The following is a 16,081-nucleotide window of genomic DNA, read 5'->3' on the forward strand; positions in this document are numbered from 1 at the left end:
CAATGAATTCATATATATATATATATATATATATATATATATATATATATATATATATATATATATATATATATATATATATATATATATATATATATATATATATATATATATATATATATATATATATATATATATCAATCTATGAACCTTGATTTGTATGTAAAATGATTTCAGACTATGTAGAGAACAAAATTATTGTGAATCAGCAAGTATTTTGAATTGACACTGTATGATAGACAAGTGTACGAACACTTCAACACCTTTCACTCTCCTCCAGCTCAAATCTTGCAAACACAAGTAGAAGTGGATAACTTGGTTCCGCTTCGCTTGTGTGCAATGGTTCATCGGATGGTGTCGTAAAATCTAACTATGGTCGATAAGGTACTTCTCAGCAATTGCAGCATTGAGGGCGGCACCAGTTGGAAGAACATCTTCATCGATCATAAAATAGGGAGAATGAGCTACGTGAACCGATCCAAGCGTCTCATTCCTTACACCGATGTAGAAGAACGCTGCTGGAATCATTTCAGAGTAGAAAGAGAAGTCTTCTGCACCCATTGTTGGTTCGACGACCTTGAAGTTATCGGCACCCAATAATTCGATGGCTACCTTCTTCACATGCCCATACATGGAATGTTCGTTAATCGTAGGTGGGTAAAACCTTTCTTTCTCGAAGAAGTCCACAGAAGCTTTGCATCTGAAGACACTAGATTGCTCTAAGATGACCTGTGGAGAAGTGCATTGAGCTGAATGAGGACTAATTTAAGCATTCTTACTCAACCACAAGGTAAGTTTTGGCAACCAATCCTATGACAATTACAAGGGTATCTGAACACCAACCTCTTCTATTCTGTGCCGAACCTGGTAAAAGCTTGCATTAGAGAAAGCCCTGAAAGTTCCGCCTAGACTTGCAGATTCAGGAATCATGTCAAGATTGTAGCCGCCATTAAATGAGGCCACTGAGACTACCTGAAACAAACCGAAGGGAGTTTAGAAAAAAAACACCATCACTAACAAAAGGTAACAGAAGATGAAATAAAAGCTGTCTTGATAGGTTGATTTTATCAAGGGAGGAAAACTTGACTTGATTAACTAATATGGTATGGAAGCACCTTGGAGATCAAGTATCAGCATCATCTAAGCTTCGAGCAGCCGATGTTTAATGTCATCCCTTTCATGTATTACACGTGCCAACATAGTAAAAAGCATGATTTGAATCATATTACTAGTGAATATCTAAGATAAATTATTGTTGGTAGGAGTGTAACAAATTATCCAGAATGGCACACAAAGTTTGCCGAGGAGAAGTTGCAAGAAGTATCGCATGCTTTATGCTCCCCACTAAGTGCAGTTTCCATTAATTATTTCTTTAGCAAGACTTTCTTCGGTACTCTATAATGTACCTTAATGTTAATTTGAAATAAGTTTCCTTGTTCACTCCATGCATATCATCAAATTTGAAGTCCCTATCATATTCATGAAACTACAGAGTCAAGTTTAACACCTCTCCACTTACAGGAACAAGACTTGTTTCAACAATCTGGTTAGAGTAGATGGATCTTCCACCGATATTTTCCCTGTTAAGGCCAACGTCCCTATATTAAAATTCCACACTCCAACATGAACTGCCTGTAATTTTTCCTGGAAGATTCGGATCCATTTTGTACAGATGATCACAGGATCAATACCACCAGTCTCTATACTAATACAGATAATCAAGAGGATACTCATGGCCAAGATTGAAAAACTTGACTTTTAGATCTGAAATAAAAGATGGAACTATGATGAATGCAGAAAAAAGTTCATTATAATCCTGCATAGCTTTCAGCAGATAAAAATAATTCTGATACTAATAGCTTCTAATGATATCAAAGTCAAGTATTTTCCAGATCAGATAGCAGATGACTCAATATTGATAAAACTAATGTAGATTTCTTCCACCCAAAGAACACTATCAATTATTTGATTGAGGAATAAAAAATGCTACATGATGAAAGGAAGTAACCAAGTTGAACTGTCTCCAATTTTTTGGCTGACCAGATTAACATCAGTTTCATAAATAAAGACAAAGGGCAGGATCAATTTGTTATCAGATGTAAAAAACATGGGAGCTAAATTGAAGGCACAACCAAGAAGGCAAAGTATTAAAAAGATAAATCAAACGAAACAGCAGGAAGACAGACTAAGGCGGCAAAACTATACTGATATTTTTGTTAATTATTTAAGCACATACCATTTTATAGGGATTATGAAGCAGGGTGAACGAACTTATCGATGATATACATAAAAGAGATTGAGATCTGACCTGAGAATCTAGAGGACTGGATTCACGGGCCACAATGTTCTGTAAGCTTATCACCACAGCTGCGGCAGCCACTATTGGATCAACTGAATGGTGTGGATTTCCAGCATGCCCCTCTCGTCCCTTTATTACTGCTCGGAAAAAGCCACATGCAGCAAGCAAAGGTCCAGGCCGGGAGCTAATGACAGAAGTAGGATACCCATGCGATACGTGAACAGCAAATATAGCCTCCACATCTTCCAAAGCACCATCTTCAATCATCCGCTTTGCACCTATTCCAGCTTCTTCTGCAGGCTGAAAAAGCAGCTTAACAGTTCCCTGCAGCAACAGTAACAGTCAGAATCTATGCAGCTAGTATTAGCTTTACATTTGGCTGTTATGCATTCATGATGCTCAAGGATATCTTTGGAAAGGGAAGAAGGGCCTGAGTAATTAGGTTTCATGCCCAAGCAAAATAAATTTGCACCTGTCTTCATCAAAATTGTACATCTATAAATTCAATTTACATACAAATTTTTTTAGTGTACATAATCTTTTGATACTTATAATTGAACCAACTTGGCCTTCGATATCACAAAACAAATTTGTTATTTGTTCTAACTTTTGAAAACTTAGGCTGAGAACATTTATATTTGATATGCAGACATTTGTGACACTGAAGTAAGTCTTTTCACAATAAAGCTTGAAAGGACATATCATTTAGGAACTAACATCAGAAAAATTCAGCACTTGGAGAAAAAAGCTGTGTTGATTCAGAAGTCATTTTATGGATTGTTTTCACTGACAAATGATTTGGAATACCATCAATTCGGAATTTCAACCAGTTGATGTATGAAATTTCACTTTTGAAGTTTGTTTGATTAATTTTGTAATAAGGTGATAGATGAAGCGACCATGAATCATTTTTGTCACTGTAAAGTGTGCAATGGTAGAAAATTAAGATCAACAAAAAAAAAACCAGTCAATCATCCGGTTAAATCCTTAGATCATGCCAAATTTCAAAGATTCAATTAGTCTGATTTCTAAAGCTGAGTATTTTGAGATTAGAATAAATAAATACACTATACAATTTATCTATATAATTTCAACATGAAACTTTCATGTTACGATGTAATAAAATGAGGAATGAAGAATATTTTGCGGAAAGACATTTCATTTTTAATGTAAGTTATGAGAATATGTACAAAGATACATCACAAACAACTACATATAGGAGAATTTGTTCTTTTTGTGAAATTCCTGATCATTTTATTACTTGCTATATTTTGAACATATTTTTTTCTCAAACTACATATAGCTAATAATTTTTTCGAACAACTTACTATTTTTCAAACATATATATTTTGTGCAGTTATTTTTGGTTATCTCGATTTCAGAGCAGGTCTTGGTGCATTGATAAGTTTACTCCTTTGTGCATCTTGAACATACGTCTCAAAATCTAGAGATCCAGAGATTAAGGCTGTGCACATTGACCCCTCCTAGAACCTACATTGGCGAGACCCTCATGGGTTTACAATTTATTTTTTAGTTATCTTGATTTGTTTAAGATTTTCTATATTTTCCTACCTGGTATTGTGTAGAAGTGCTGAAACCTAGTGCCAAAAGCCATATAACTACTGAAATTGGAGCTCCAAAGATGATCTAAACCAAAGCCAAATCCAATAATTCAAAATCCAAACATTGTTCCATCTCTGAAACCCTACCTGGTTGCTCCTTTTCTTCTTCCTCCATGCTGCTAACCCACACAACCAATTCCTCCACTATCAACATGTCAACACTCAACATATCGCAACATATTCTTTTATCTTTGACCAATTGGACTGCGGATGGTAGAGTTTGTAACAGTGGGATGCTGTGTGGCACTCATGCTGGGCGAAAAATCCTGTTATTGCTCAAACACCCATGCCAGATATACCTATATCATTCCATATCTTTAAGTTTTAAATAAGTCATATACAGAGTCGATTATTGTATTGTTGCGCCTATCAGAATGGTCTGAAAATAAGTAACACTCTTCCTATAAATTGAGTGACACCTTTAATCTTTTACACAAATTACATGAGTTGAGAGAATAGCTTTAGTGTTTCCTGGAAATAAAGTAACATCTTTAAGTTTGGAACACCATTGGATCTCGGAAGGCTTACCTTCAGTAAGTGAAACTAATTTTCTGACAAGGTTATGGCACTTAGATGAAGTTAGTTAAGTGAAGCTTGTTCACGGGCGACAAAAAAGACTAAGCCACATATTCAAGTCATGAACAGATATTTCCTAATGCCGGGATGATATCTACAGAGCAGAGACAATCACAAATTCTGGAAGTTGCGGTCATTCTAGTACTCATAAGAGTATGAAGTTTTAAGCATGGACAAAAACCTTTAGACGATGCTCATGCGTCTTTAGTATCCTGGCAGCACCCAAGAGCATAGCTACATGTGCATCATGCCCGCAAGCATGCATTTTACCGGGAACCTTGCTCTTGTACTTCCACTCAACAGCTTCCTGAGACAAAGCATGTTGGGAAAAGAAAAGTGAATCAGCATTGATACTTTACAGTAAAAAGTACAGGAAATACACCAATCAAAAGCAGATCAGAAGAAAACAATGCAGAATCAAATGTATCATTAACCATAAAACAGGTCCACCATAAATAATGACTAAGGAATCATATATCACTCGCGTGCAACTCATTTAAAATTGATGCGCTGACATTGTGTCTCTACCGCTCTCCATGGTAATCAAATACAACACATGCATAGTCCGAAATGCTAATGAAAGATCGAGTTGGTATCAATTCTTGTCCTTATAACAGATTAGGCCCATTGTAGAGATTTGCATGACCGTCTGGAAGATGCCATTGTCCAAAAGTCTAGACTAGTTAGAAGGTCATTTTCTACATCAGAACTCAAGTGCCTTTCAACCAGTGGAGTCCACACCGACTGGAAGATACATTTTGATCAACCAAAACTGGATATTCACAAACATCACCAGTTGACAGTTGTAGTCTGAACTCTGAACTACACGTTCTAAAGTAGAATCAAAATTTGGTATCATAATTATTCTACAGAGTGACAAACTATTACCCTCACAGAAGAGCACCAGGAATTCCTAAAACCTCAACAATCAGTAGATGATGTGTAATATTAGGGCAGGAATTCCATTGCTTCAACTCAAACGATCAATCAAAAAATGAAGAAAAGGGGGATTCACGTGAACCTGAATGGGCAGAGCATCCATATCAGCCCGGAGGGCGACGAACGGCGGGTCACCGGTGCCGATGGTGGCGACGAGTCCGGTCGCGGCCAACGGGAACCGGTACTCCACCCCCATCCGATCGAGCTCCGCCCTGATCAGCCGGCTCGTCTCGAACTCCTCGTACGCGAGCTCCGGGTGCTCGTGAATCCTCCTCCTCACCCCCGTCACCCACTCCACGGCCTCCGGCTGCCGAGCCAGCCACAGAATCTCCGCTCTCCAATCCCCCGTATCCTCCTCTCCCCCCCCTCCCCCGCCGATCCTGCTCCCGTTGCGGCCCTCCCTGGACCCGCCCCTACGGGCGCCCCCCTGAACGACGTCCTCCGCGAAGTAAGAAGTAGAGCAGTTCGTCACCACCAGCTGCAGTAGTATCATCACCACCGCACCCAAGGCCGCCATCCAACCCATCACCAATCAACGACGAAGCTAACAGGGAGGGACGAATTTATACTTGTAGCCGGATACGGGCACTATCATCATCTCTTCTCTTCCATCTTCCTTCCTGTCTCGTCCTCAGCAACAAGTTTCAGTGGGGCGAGGTGCGATGGTCGACGGAGAAGGGGGGCAGCACTGCGCGTTTGCGGTAAAGAGAGGCCGGCGGTGTCAGGTGCCGCCGCCCAGCAGAGGCTGCTCTAAACAGGATGCGGGCAGATGAGCGGGCTTGCGATGCGCGATGTGGGCGAAGCGTCTTGACTGGGGAAGAAGGCTTGCATGCTCTGGCGACCTCCGGCTTTCGTGCTCGATTTGCTAAGTACCACGTGCGGGAATCGAGTCGAAAACGTATGGTAACGCCCAGAGACGCAAGCCACGAATGGCACCAATGCAACGCCCTCGTGATTTCTTGTGGCGTAGGATGTTTCCTTTGCGGTCTGTTGTTGTCGGTAAATCTAAACCGGAGTTTTTAGATATTTATCTCTCCAGTGTTGGATACCCTTGGATTCGGGGTTTCCCGATCTGGCAAATCTTTTGAGCGGATCTGCACTGCGGTGCACAGATGTAGCCAATTTTGATACTGCCGACCATTAATACGTTCACACGGAACAGTGCACCTTTTTTGACCACTGGGTTATAAACAGACGCTAATAATGATAATAATAACAATAATAAAGGGGATTTTACATAAATATGCTTAAGGTCTTATACATATCTATCTTTTTGGAAATAAAATATTTGCCTCCCTAAAATTTGATATAGCATATATATCTTTCCGAGTATTTTGACATACTTATACCTTCGGCTATCTAAATTCTTAATATATGTCACTAAGCTTAGCAACAATTATACTGATGAGCTTATAAAATAATAAATTTTAAAATACTTAAATATATTTTTAGTATTTTATTTAAAAAATTAAATTTAAATGATTAACTATAATATTACTAATTTATAGGAATATATGTATTTCAAGTTTGGATATCAACTTATTAATAGATTAATAGATAGAGAATAATTAGAATGATATTTATATATATGTTTTAAGAGATATATACTTGCAAAAAATTATAGTCAACCAATTATCATTTAATATGTGGCGTGACAACTAAATTGGTATAGAGGATATAAGATCTATCCTTTTGTCTATCTAAAGTCAGATGATTATAAACAACCTCTCCCTTTTTATCTTCTATGTGAACACGAATCCAAGAGGGACTATTAAAGGTTGTTAGGGTCATCCTCTCATGGAATATTCTCTAAAATATTTTTCTCTTTTGCTCGATATAAAAGCTTATTTTTGATATAGGAATCAAAGTCAATTACCTTTTTTACCACTTCTACTTCACTTCATCTCATCTCAGGGTTAACTTGGGTATCAGATGGATCAAGTCAAAAAACCCACTCCTAACCTTGATCTTCAAGCAAGTTATCATCGGAGCACCTGAGCACACTCATACTGACTTCTCACATTGACTTCTGTGAGATCTCGAGCGTCATCTCGGTGGTACCTTATTATTCCTACGCATATGTAGTCGAGGCACGTCGGGCTGATTTAAATATCAATGATATTTTTTTCTAACATTTTGGCATAGAAAGAGGGTTATGTCATATGAACGTTAGCCCACTAACCCACTTAATAAGCTTTCAAGCAAAGAGGCTCCACTCTTGACTTAGTACCTTCACTCAGAGGGGGTAGCAGCTAGCATTTTCAAACCTATATACTTCCACCTTAGTGCAAACTCTGATAAGGTACTAGCATTTGTTCAATGATTCAATCTCTCCCACGATGGCAACCTTGACCCATATGCTTATCCTTACCAAGGTTTTCTTGAACCTCATTCAATAAGTATATGCATTGACAATAATGATACAGATCATCGACCCTCTCCTATCTCACTTGGTCCAATCGGTAGTGCCTCCAACCCTACTACAGTACTATTGATGCCCATCGAGATTCTCCAAATTAACATGGTGTCAACCCCCTAAGATGCTCGAGCTTGTTAAGCCCTCAATAGCCTGATCCTTGATCGTAAAGTTTAATAGACTTCACCATTCTTGATTTGTCTTACTCGAGTCTGAGGTGCATTCCATAGACTACACGAAGGACACCCTTTGGTCGAATTGCAACAGATGGACTAGTACTTGGAGGACATATGTCGAGATTTTCAACTATCTAGGGGAGAAGACTTGATCGACCTCAACTCAAGTCGATCACCATTCATTTAGAAGATCCAAGAAGAGCCTATCCCCCACTAACTTGTGACTCCTGACCTTGAAGATTTTATGGTTGTATCGACCCAACTGAGCATATCATAGCCTTTCGTGCTTAGATGTTCTTATACAACATGACAGGTGTTTTGATGTGCTACACCTTTCTTATCATGCTGCGAGGCCTAGCACAAGAATGGTATGCTCACTTGAAGCTATTTTTTATTAGCTCATTTACTGAATTAGCAGAAGATTTGGAGCAACATTTCATCGGGAATGTATGCTCTCAAGGTTTAGCAATAATCCTCATGGAGCTTCAATAAGGGGAGGAAGAGATGCTCTTAACTTTCATCACCCGATTAGTAAATGAGATCCAAGGCATAGCCAACGCTTATCTGTTGCTCTTCAGATAGACCTTTCTGATGGGACTTAGGCCCTCCCAACTCTTTTGGTTGCTGATAGAAAGACCATTAATGATAGCACTTGAGATACTTCATAAGGCTAACCAATATATCATCACTAAGGTGATGGTCTTAGGCAAGCATAAGGAGTTGCGCAAAAGGTCGAAGCAGAAGTGACCATCATTTGAATATCTCACCTAAGGCACACCTAGTGAAGTAAAGCTTCATAAATTTATCACTGGTTGCTAGCAAGCCATCAGCAATGAGGTAGACAATTGGTTAGGTGCTAGATTTATTTTCGATGTGTAATACTCGTAATGGATCACTAATATTATACTTGTTAAAAAATCTAATGGAAACTGATGGTTATGCATTGATTGTATCGATCTTAACAAAGCATGTATTGAGATTGAGTATCTCAACAACACTAGATGCACCCCTACAAGGATAAGTGTCTGAAGATGCTCGATGCACCCTCCTCGAGTATAAGCATTTCAATGACACTGATGCACCCTTACAGAGGTAAGCATTCGAAGATACTTGATATGCCCTCATCGAGAGTGAGCATCTTAATAGCACCAACGTGCCCTTATGGAGGTGAACATCTGAAGATGCTTAATGCACCCTCCTCAAGAGTGAGCATCTTAATAGCACCTGATGTGATCCTATGAAGGGTGAGAGTTTGAAGATACGCGATGCGCCCTCCTCGGTGGTGACCATCTCAACGGCATTGACATGCATCTATGAGGGTAAGCATTCAAAGATGCATGATGCACCCTCCTTGGGAGTGAGCATCTCAACGACACTATGTGTCATTATAGGGGTGAACGTATAAAGATGCTTAATGCATCCTCTGTTGGGCTGGCAGCCCATAGATTCAGCCCATAGTGGGCTTGGGCAACCCACAGCTCACCCCCTCTTAATCTAACCCTAATTAACATTAGGGGGGGTGTGGTGGCTACGTTTTAGAGGCAGAAAAAGGCATAAATAGGGCAACAACGTGGGAGAAGAAAAGAGCCACGGGATTCCAAAGGAAAGGAGGAAAACAAGGCAGAAAAGGAAGAGAAAGAAAGGGAAGAAGACAAAGACAACGCAGAGAGGTTGTTCTCAATCATCTACCAGTGTTCTCATCTAAGGTTAGATCAAATCTACAGTAAACTCTTGCTGTGATTACTTGGGGAGGTTTTAGATATTGTAGTAAGTGACGTGATCCTTGTATCCCAGTTATTCTCTTGAGATTGTTGCTAGGGTTTAGGGCAAGAGATTAAGATTTGTATATTCATTATTCTCATAGTGGATTATCTCTAGTTTGCCCCATAATTTTTACCCTTCACATTGAAGGGATTTTCCACGTATATCTTGGTATTCTATTTGATTGTGGTTTCATTTAATTCTACTGCGTATTATGATCTTCTAGTATTTGTTCATATACAAAGGTTATTCCTGTTTATATCCCCATCAACTGGTATCAGAGCAAAGGGTTTTGGTGATTTAATTTTGTATTTGAACATGGAGGCCAGTAATGTTTCTCGCATGATTAGTTTAAATGGAAATAATTGGATGATATGGAAACCAAGAATGGAAGATCTCTTGTATTGCAAAGATTTGTATGGACCTTTGCAGGGGGATAGTGCAAAACCCATAACTATGACAGATGATGAGTGGAAGATGTTAGATCGAAAAACAATTAGATTTATTCGACAGTGGCTCGATGATAGTGTCTTTCACCATGTTTCTACTGAAATTTCTGCATATTCTCTTTGGAAAAAGTTGGAAAGTCTCTATGAAAGAAAAACAACTAGCAACAAAGTTTTTTTGATCAGAAAACTTGTGAACCTAAAATATAGAGAGGGTGCTTCTATTGTTGAACATTTGAATGAAATGCAAAGTATTACTAACCAGTTATCCTCTATGAAAATGTCTCTTGATGATGAGTTGCAGGCATTGTTACTTCTTAATTCATTACCAGAAAGTTGGGAGACACTGATGGTTTCCCTCAGTAATTCTGCACCAGATGGTATTGTCATTATGAGTCAAGCAACAAGCAGTTTGTTGAATGAGGAGTTAAGAAGAAAGAGTTCGGCAACATCTCAGATTGATTCACAGGCACTTATCTCAGAGAACAGAGGAAGGACAAAGTCTAGAAGCAGTTCACGCATGGGTAGAAGCAAGTCAAGATCAAGAAAAGATATTGTTTGCTATAATTGTAGAGAGAAAGGACATTACAAGAACCAATGTAAGCAACCTAAGAAGAGCAAGAAAAAGAGAAAAGAAGTAGAGTCTAAAGAGTCAAAAGATAATATCACAACTACAATGTAGGGTGGTGATTATTTGATTTTGTCTCCTTCTGATGATATTTTTTCTTGTGTGTGTCAGGATCTTGAGTGGGTGATTGACACAGGTGCTTCTTATCATGCTACACCACGGAGGGAGTTTTTTTGCTACATACAGGTCTGAAAATTTCGGTGTTGTCAAGATAGACAACTATGGCATAGCAGACATCATAGGCATGGGTGATATCCATTTAAAGATCAACATTGGCTGCAAGTTGGTGCTTAAGGATGTGAGGTATGTGGTTGACTTGAGGCTGAATCTAATTTCAGTTGGAAGGCTAGATGATGAAGACATTGAAAGCAGATTTCATAGAGGACAATGGAAGCTCAGTAAGGGTTCTCTTGTTATAGCTAGTGGAAAGAAATGTCATACTTTGTATAGGTTGCAGGCTAAAGCTTATGGTAAGCAGTTAAATGCTACAGAGAAAGACTTTAGCATGGAGTTGTGGCATAGGCGATTGAGACACATGAGCGAGAAGGGGCTACAAGCTCTTTCCAAGAGAGAGGTATTACCAGACCTTAGAGGTATACATCTGAACCCTTGTATTGATTGTTTGGCTGGTAAACAACATAGAGTTTTATTTGCTAGTACTACTTTGTCTAGAAAAATGCATGCCTTAGACCATGTTTATACAGATGTATGTGGTCCTTTGAGGACAAAAATTCCTGGTGGATCTGTTGATGTTCTTGGTATAAGTTGTGCACTTTATTTTGTCACTTTTATAGATGATTTTTCTAGGAAAGTTTGGGCCTATGCTTTGAAGACTAAAGATCAGGTGATTAATGTCTTCAAAAGGTTTCATGCCATGGTTGAAAGGGAGACAGAAAGGAAATTGAAATGCATAAGATCAGATAATGGTGGTGAGTATACAGGATTGTTTAATGACTATTGCAGGTCACATGGGATCTAACATGAGATGACAGTTCCTGGTACACCTCAGCATAATGCAATTACAGAGAGGATGAACCGCACCATCATGAAAAAGATCAGATGTATGCTTTCACAGGCCAAGCTACCCAAAAGATTTTGGGATGAGGCTTTGAGGACTGCAGTTGATGTCATCAACTTATCACCATGTACAACCCTAGATGGTGATGTTGCAGAGCATGTATGGTCAGGGAAAGATATTTCCTACAAGCATTTGAGAGTGTTTGGTTGTCATGCATTTGCACATGTTCCAGATAATGAGAGGTCCAAGCTGGATGGTAAGACTAAAGAATGTATTTTTCTTGGTTACTCAAATGATCATTTTGGTTACAGGCTTTGGGATCCAAAAAAGCAGAAGGTGTTTAAAAGCAGAGATGTAGTCTTCTTTGAGGATCAAACTTTTGGAGATTTAAAGAAGAAAGCACCAGCTAATACTTATGCAGAAGGATTAGGATTAGCATATTGTGGCCCAGTTATTCCTCTAGTATATCAGGGTGATGGGGGAGATGTGCAGGAAGATGGTATAGAGCCTGACGTTGATCTACCTGTAGGACATGTTGAGCAAGAAGAAGTAGGAGAGCAAGTTCCAGCAGAACCTCAATTGAGAAGATCTTCTAGACATCGTCAACCTTCCAGAAGATACTCTACAGATGAGTATGTGATGCTTACTGATGCAGGTGAACCAGAGAGTTACCAGGAAGCAGTTGAAAGTGAGCAGAAAGAGAAGTGGTTAGTTGCTATGCAGGAAGAGATGAATGCTCTTCAGAAGAACCACACTTATGATTTGGTACTGCTACCAAATGGAATGAAGACCTTACCAAAAGAAAGACAGGAGATATGCCGACAGTTGGTCGGCATGGCTTCACATTGAGGAGTCATGGGACTCCTAATTAACATTATGGGCTGAAGGGGGAGGTTGTTGGGCTGGCAGCCCACAGATTCAGTCCATAGTGGGCTTGGACATCCCACAGCTCACCCCCTCTTAACCTAACCCTAATTAACATTAGGGGGGATGTGGTGGCTGCGTTTTGGAGGCAGAAAAAAGCATAAATAGGGCAGCAACGTGGGAGAAGAAAAGAGTCACGGGATTCCAAAGAAAAGGAGGAAAACAAGGCAGAAAAGAAAGAGAAAGAAAGGGAAGAAGACAAGGACAACACAGAGAGGCTGTTCTCAATCATCTAGCAGTGTTCTCATCTTAGGTTAGATCAAATCTACAGTAAACTCTTGGTGTGATTACTTGGGGAGGTTTTAGATATTGTAAGAAGTAACGTGATCCTTGTATCCCAGTTATTCTCTTGAGATTGTTGCTAGGGTTTAGGGCAAGAGATTGAGATTTGTATATTCATTATTCTCATAGTGGATTATCTCTAGTTTGCCCTGTGGTTTTTACCCTTCACATTGAAGGGGTTTTTCACGTATATTTTGGTGTTCTATTTGATTGTGGTTCCATTTAATTCCGCTGTGTAGTATGATCTTCTAGTATTTGTTCATATACAAAGGTTATTCCTGTTTATATCCCCATCATCCTCCTCAGGGCTTAGTATCTCAATGACATCGAAACTCCCCAATGAGGGTGAGCATCTAAAAATGCTCAAGACATCCTTGGGGGTGAGTATCGCAATGACAATGACATGCCTTATGGTGGTGCACGTCACATAATAGTACAAGGCATATCTTCAAATATCACCACCTCGCCAAACTCTCGAGGTGCGTAGATCGACCAAGATCAACCCAACCTCCTTGGGGAGCTTGAGGTGGGCCTGAGGTGCGTAGGTCGGTCAAGTCTGACCTGACTTGGAGAGCCCGAGGTGAGCTCGAGATGCGTAAGTTAACCAAGCCTAATCTAACCTCCTTGAAGAGCTCGAGATGGGCTTAAGATGCGTAAGTAGCTTGAACCGACCTACCATTGTCAATTAAAACTCCTAATAATATTAAACTTTAAATAAACTCACTATGATTAAAAAAAAAAAAAAGGAGAAGTACAAATATTTAGATATCTTTTTTAACTTGAATAATTAGTGTTAAACTATAGTTAATCCTTGTTTACTATATTAATGGATATTGACAGAATAAATACTTATGAAAGACCATATATATGTCCATTTGCTATGACATGTATATCTTGAGCAAATATACCATTTAGAATTTAGAAAAAAATGTAAAACATCTTGGAATGAATATTCAATATTTTTTTACTATAAAAACTCTTCAATTGTTATTGCTCATAGATCATTATCATATTTTTTAATTTATAGTTGGCTTGATTAAGGTTAAAAGTCTATTTTGATTATTTATAGTGTTTTACTAGGAACCTTGTCGCTTTCCAATAGCGTAGATTTACCTCTTTTGTCGCTTACCTTGGGCTCTCCGAGGAGGTCGGTTCAAGCTTAGTCGACTTACGCATCTTAGGCCCACCTCGAGCTCTTCAAGGAGGTTAGATTAGGCTTCGCTACTAGAAAGTGACAAGGCTCCAAGTGCAACACAAATGATAGCAAGGGACATCTGCGCTACTGGAAAGCGACAAGGCTCCTAGTCTGGTAAGGACCGTGGGGTGGCCTTGATGCTACAAAAGAGGTCATGTGGCTATCCATGATGGTCGACTGGTAAGGTTTTGTTATGTCGCCAAGCAACGTTGGCCATCGGTGAAGAGCGTGTGACTATACTAGCCATAGCCAAATCAATCGGAGAGGGTATGCACGTGCGCACTGTGGTTCAACGGCGGTCCATGAAAGGGTGAAGGTTTTAAGGTTTTAAGGCTTTTACCCTAGTAAAGGTAAATTTTGCCCTTATGGAATCTATTGATTCCAATGGATGTCCTCCTGTGATAGTTTTGCTTTTCAAATATTATATATTTTCTATATATATATATATATATATATATATATATATATATATATATATATATATATATATATATTCCTATAAAATTATAGTTTTACCCTTCAAAAATTAAATATTTCGGATTATGTCCTTAACTATAAAATTGACTAATTCGACATGCTTTAATCAAATTTTGGTCGAAGCCTAATTTGAACCCAATTTTGATTGATTTGATTAGGTTGATTATTGGGTCTAATCTGGGTAGTCTAATTCGAATTGGCCTAATTTAGGATGTCCAATTAAATAAGATTAATTGACTCATTTAGGTCATTTATAGAATTATATATATAATAATAATTTTTTTATAGTTTTCTTATATGACTTATTGGTAAAATTTTTGCTACTGATAATTAAAATTTAATTATTGTTCTTAGATATTTATGTATTTATTCACATGTATACATTTTAAAATTGATGTTTATTTTCATATAAAGTCATGAATTTTGTTTTGTTATGATTGTTATCATCATATGAGTTTTTGTTTTGATTAAATTTTTTGTTCAATAATTATTATAATTAATTTTTATTTATCAATACTACATAATTAGATTAAAAAATATTTAATGAATATTATTTGTAACTTATATCTTTAAGTTTTATCTAGGTTCGTAGTTATCAAAGTAGCATCGGATGGTAGACTTATGAAATAAAATTATAATAAATATTTTATCATTTATATGATATTTTAAATTATATTTTGTATTATTGTATTGGTCTTATAACCACTAAAATAGTCTAGACTAATAATTTATAAAATTATATTAAAGAATTAGTCCTAAATGATATTTAAAAAGTAATATTCATAATAACACATATAATTATGAGATTTAGATAATCTCAAAGGAGAATTTACTTAGAATAATTATGGGATGGGACAAGACGATACTATTTTGGATATCTTTATAATTTATGATTGTATACCCAAATGTAATAATATTGTTCTATAAGAATGATATTAATCTTGTATAAATAATTCTAAGTGAATGTTGAAGATATTAATATTTTATTCAATTGTGAAACATGAATGATATCAATAATTTATCATATTTTGAAAACTCAAGATGGTAATGTTGTTTTATATCTTATTGTGGTATTTCTTTTCATATACTCTCGTGCTTCTAGTGTCTTTATACTCTCTAGTTTAAATTATTCAAACTGATTAGATTATATATACTTCACATTGGGTGTATTAGATATTAACTATGAGCCTGATTGATGAAAGTACTATAGAATAAATTAATAAATAAATACTTGGAAAAAATCCAATAATGTCAGTCTTATATTTATAAGAATAATAATTACAAATAACATTAAGATTTTATTACTATATGCAACTAACTTT

General features: G+C 37.7%; 1 protein-coding gene across 1 annotated transcript; it reads right to left on the reverse strand.

The window, feature by feature from the left end:
- Nucleotides 1–183: 183 nt before the first annotated feature.
- On the reverse strand, nt 184–6,306 carry LOC135646240 (IAA-amino acid hydrolase ILR1-like 6). Its single transcript, XM_065165579.1, has 5 exons — nt 5,519–6,306; nt 4,679–4,804; nt 2,309–2,623; nt 844–972; nt 184–729 (listed from the first exon to the last, which is right to left on the reverse strand). The coding sequence occupies exons 1-5, from the start codon at nt 5,960–5,962 to the stop codon at nt 367–369; spliced, it is 1,377 nt and encodes a 458-aa protein (XP_065021651.1). The 5' UTR covers nt 5,963–6,306; the 3' UTR covers nt 184–366.
- Between the last annotated feature and the right edge of the window lie 9,775 nt (nt 6,307–16,081).

The sequence above is a fragment of the Musa acuminata genome, chromosome BXJ3-8 (assembly GCF_036884655.1).
Source record: "Musa acuminata AAA Group cultivar baxijiao chromosome BXJ3-8, Cavendish_Baxijiao_AAA, whole genome shotgun sequence".
Taxonomy (NCBI): Eukaryota; Viridiplantae; Streptophyta; class Magnoliopsida; order Zingiberales; family Musaceae; genus Musa; species Musa acuminata.

Bases quoted from the DNA above. Each gene is read 5' to 3' on its own strand.
- LOC135646240 (XM_065165579.1), bottom strand. From the start codon at position 5,962: ATGGGTTGGATGGCGGCCTTGGGTGCGGTGGTGATGATACTACTGCAG. The intron at 973-2,308 runs GTCAGATCTCAA...GGTTTGTTTCAG, and splicing joins CCAGTCCTCTAGATTCTCAG to GTAGTCTCAGTGGCCTCATT. The intron at 730-843 runs GTTGGTGTTCAG...ACTTCTCCACAG, and splicing joins TTCGGCACAGAATAGAAGAG to GTCATCTTAGAGCAATCTAG.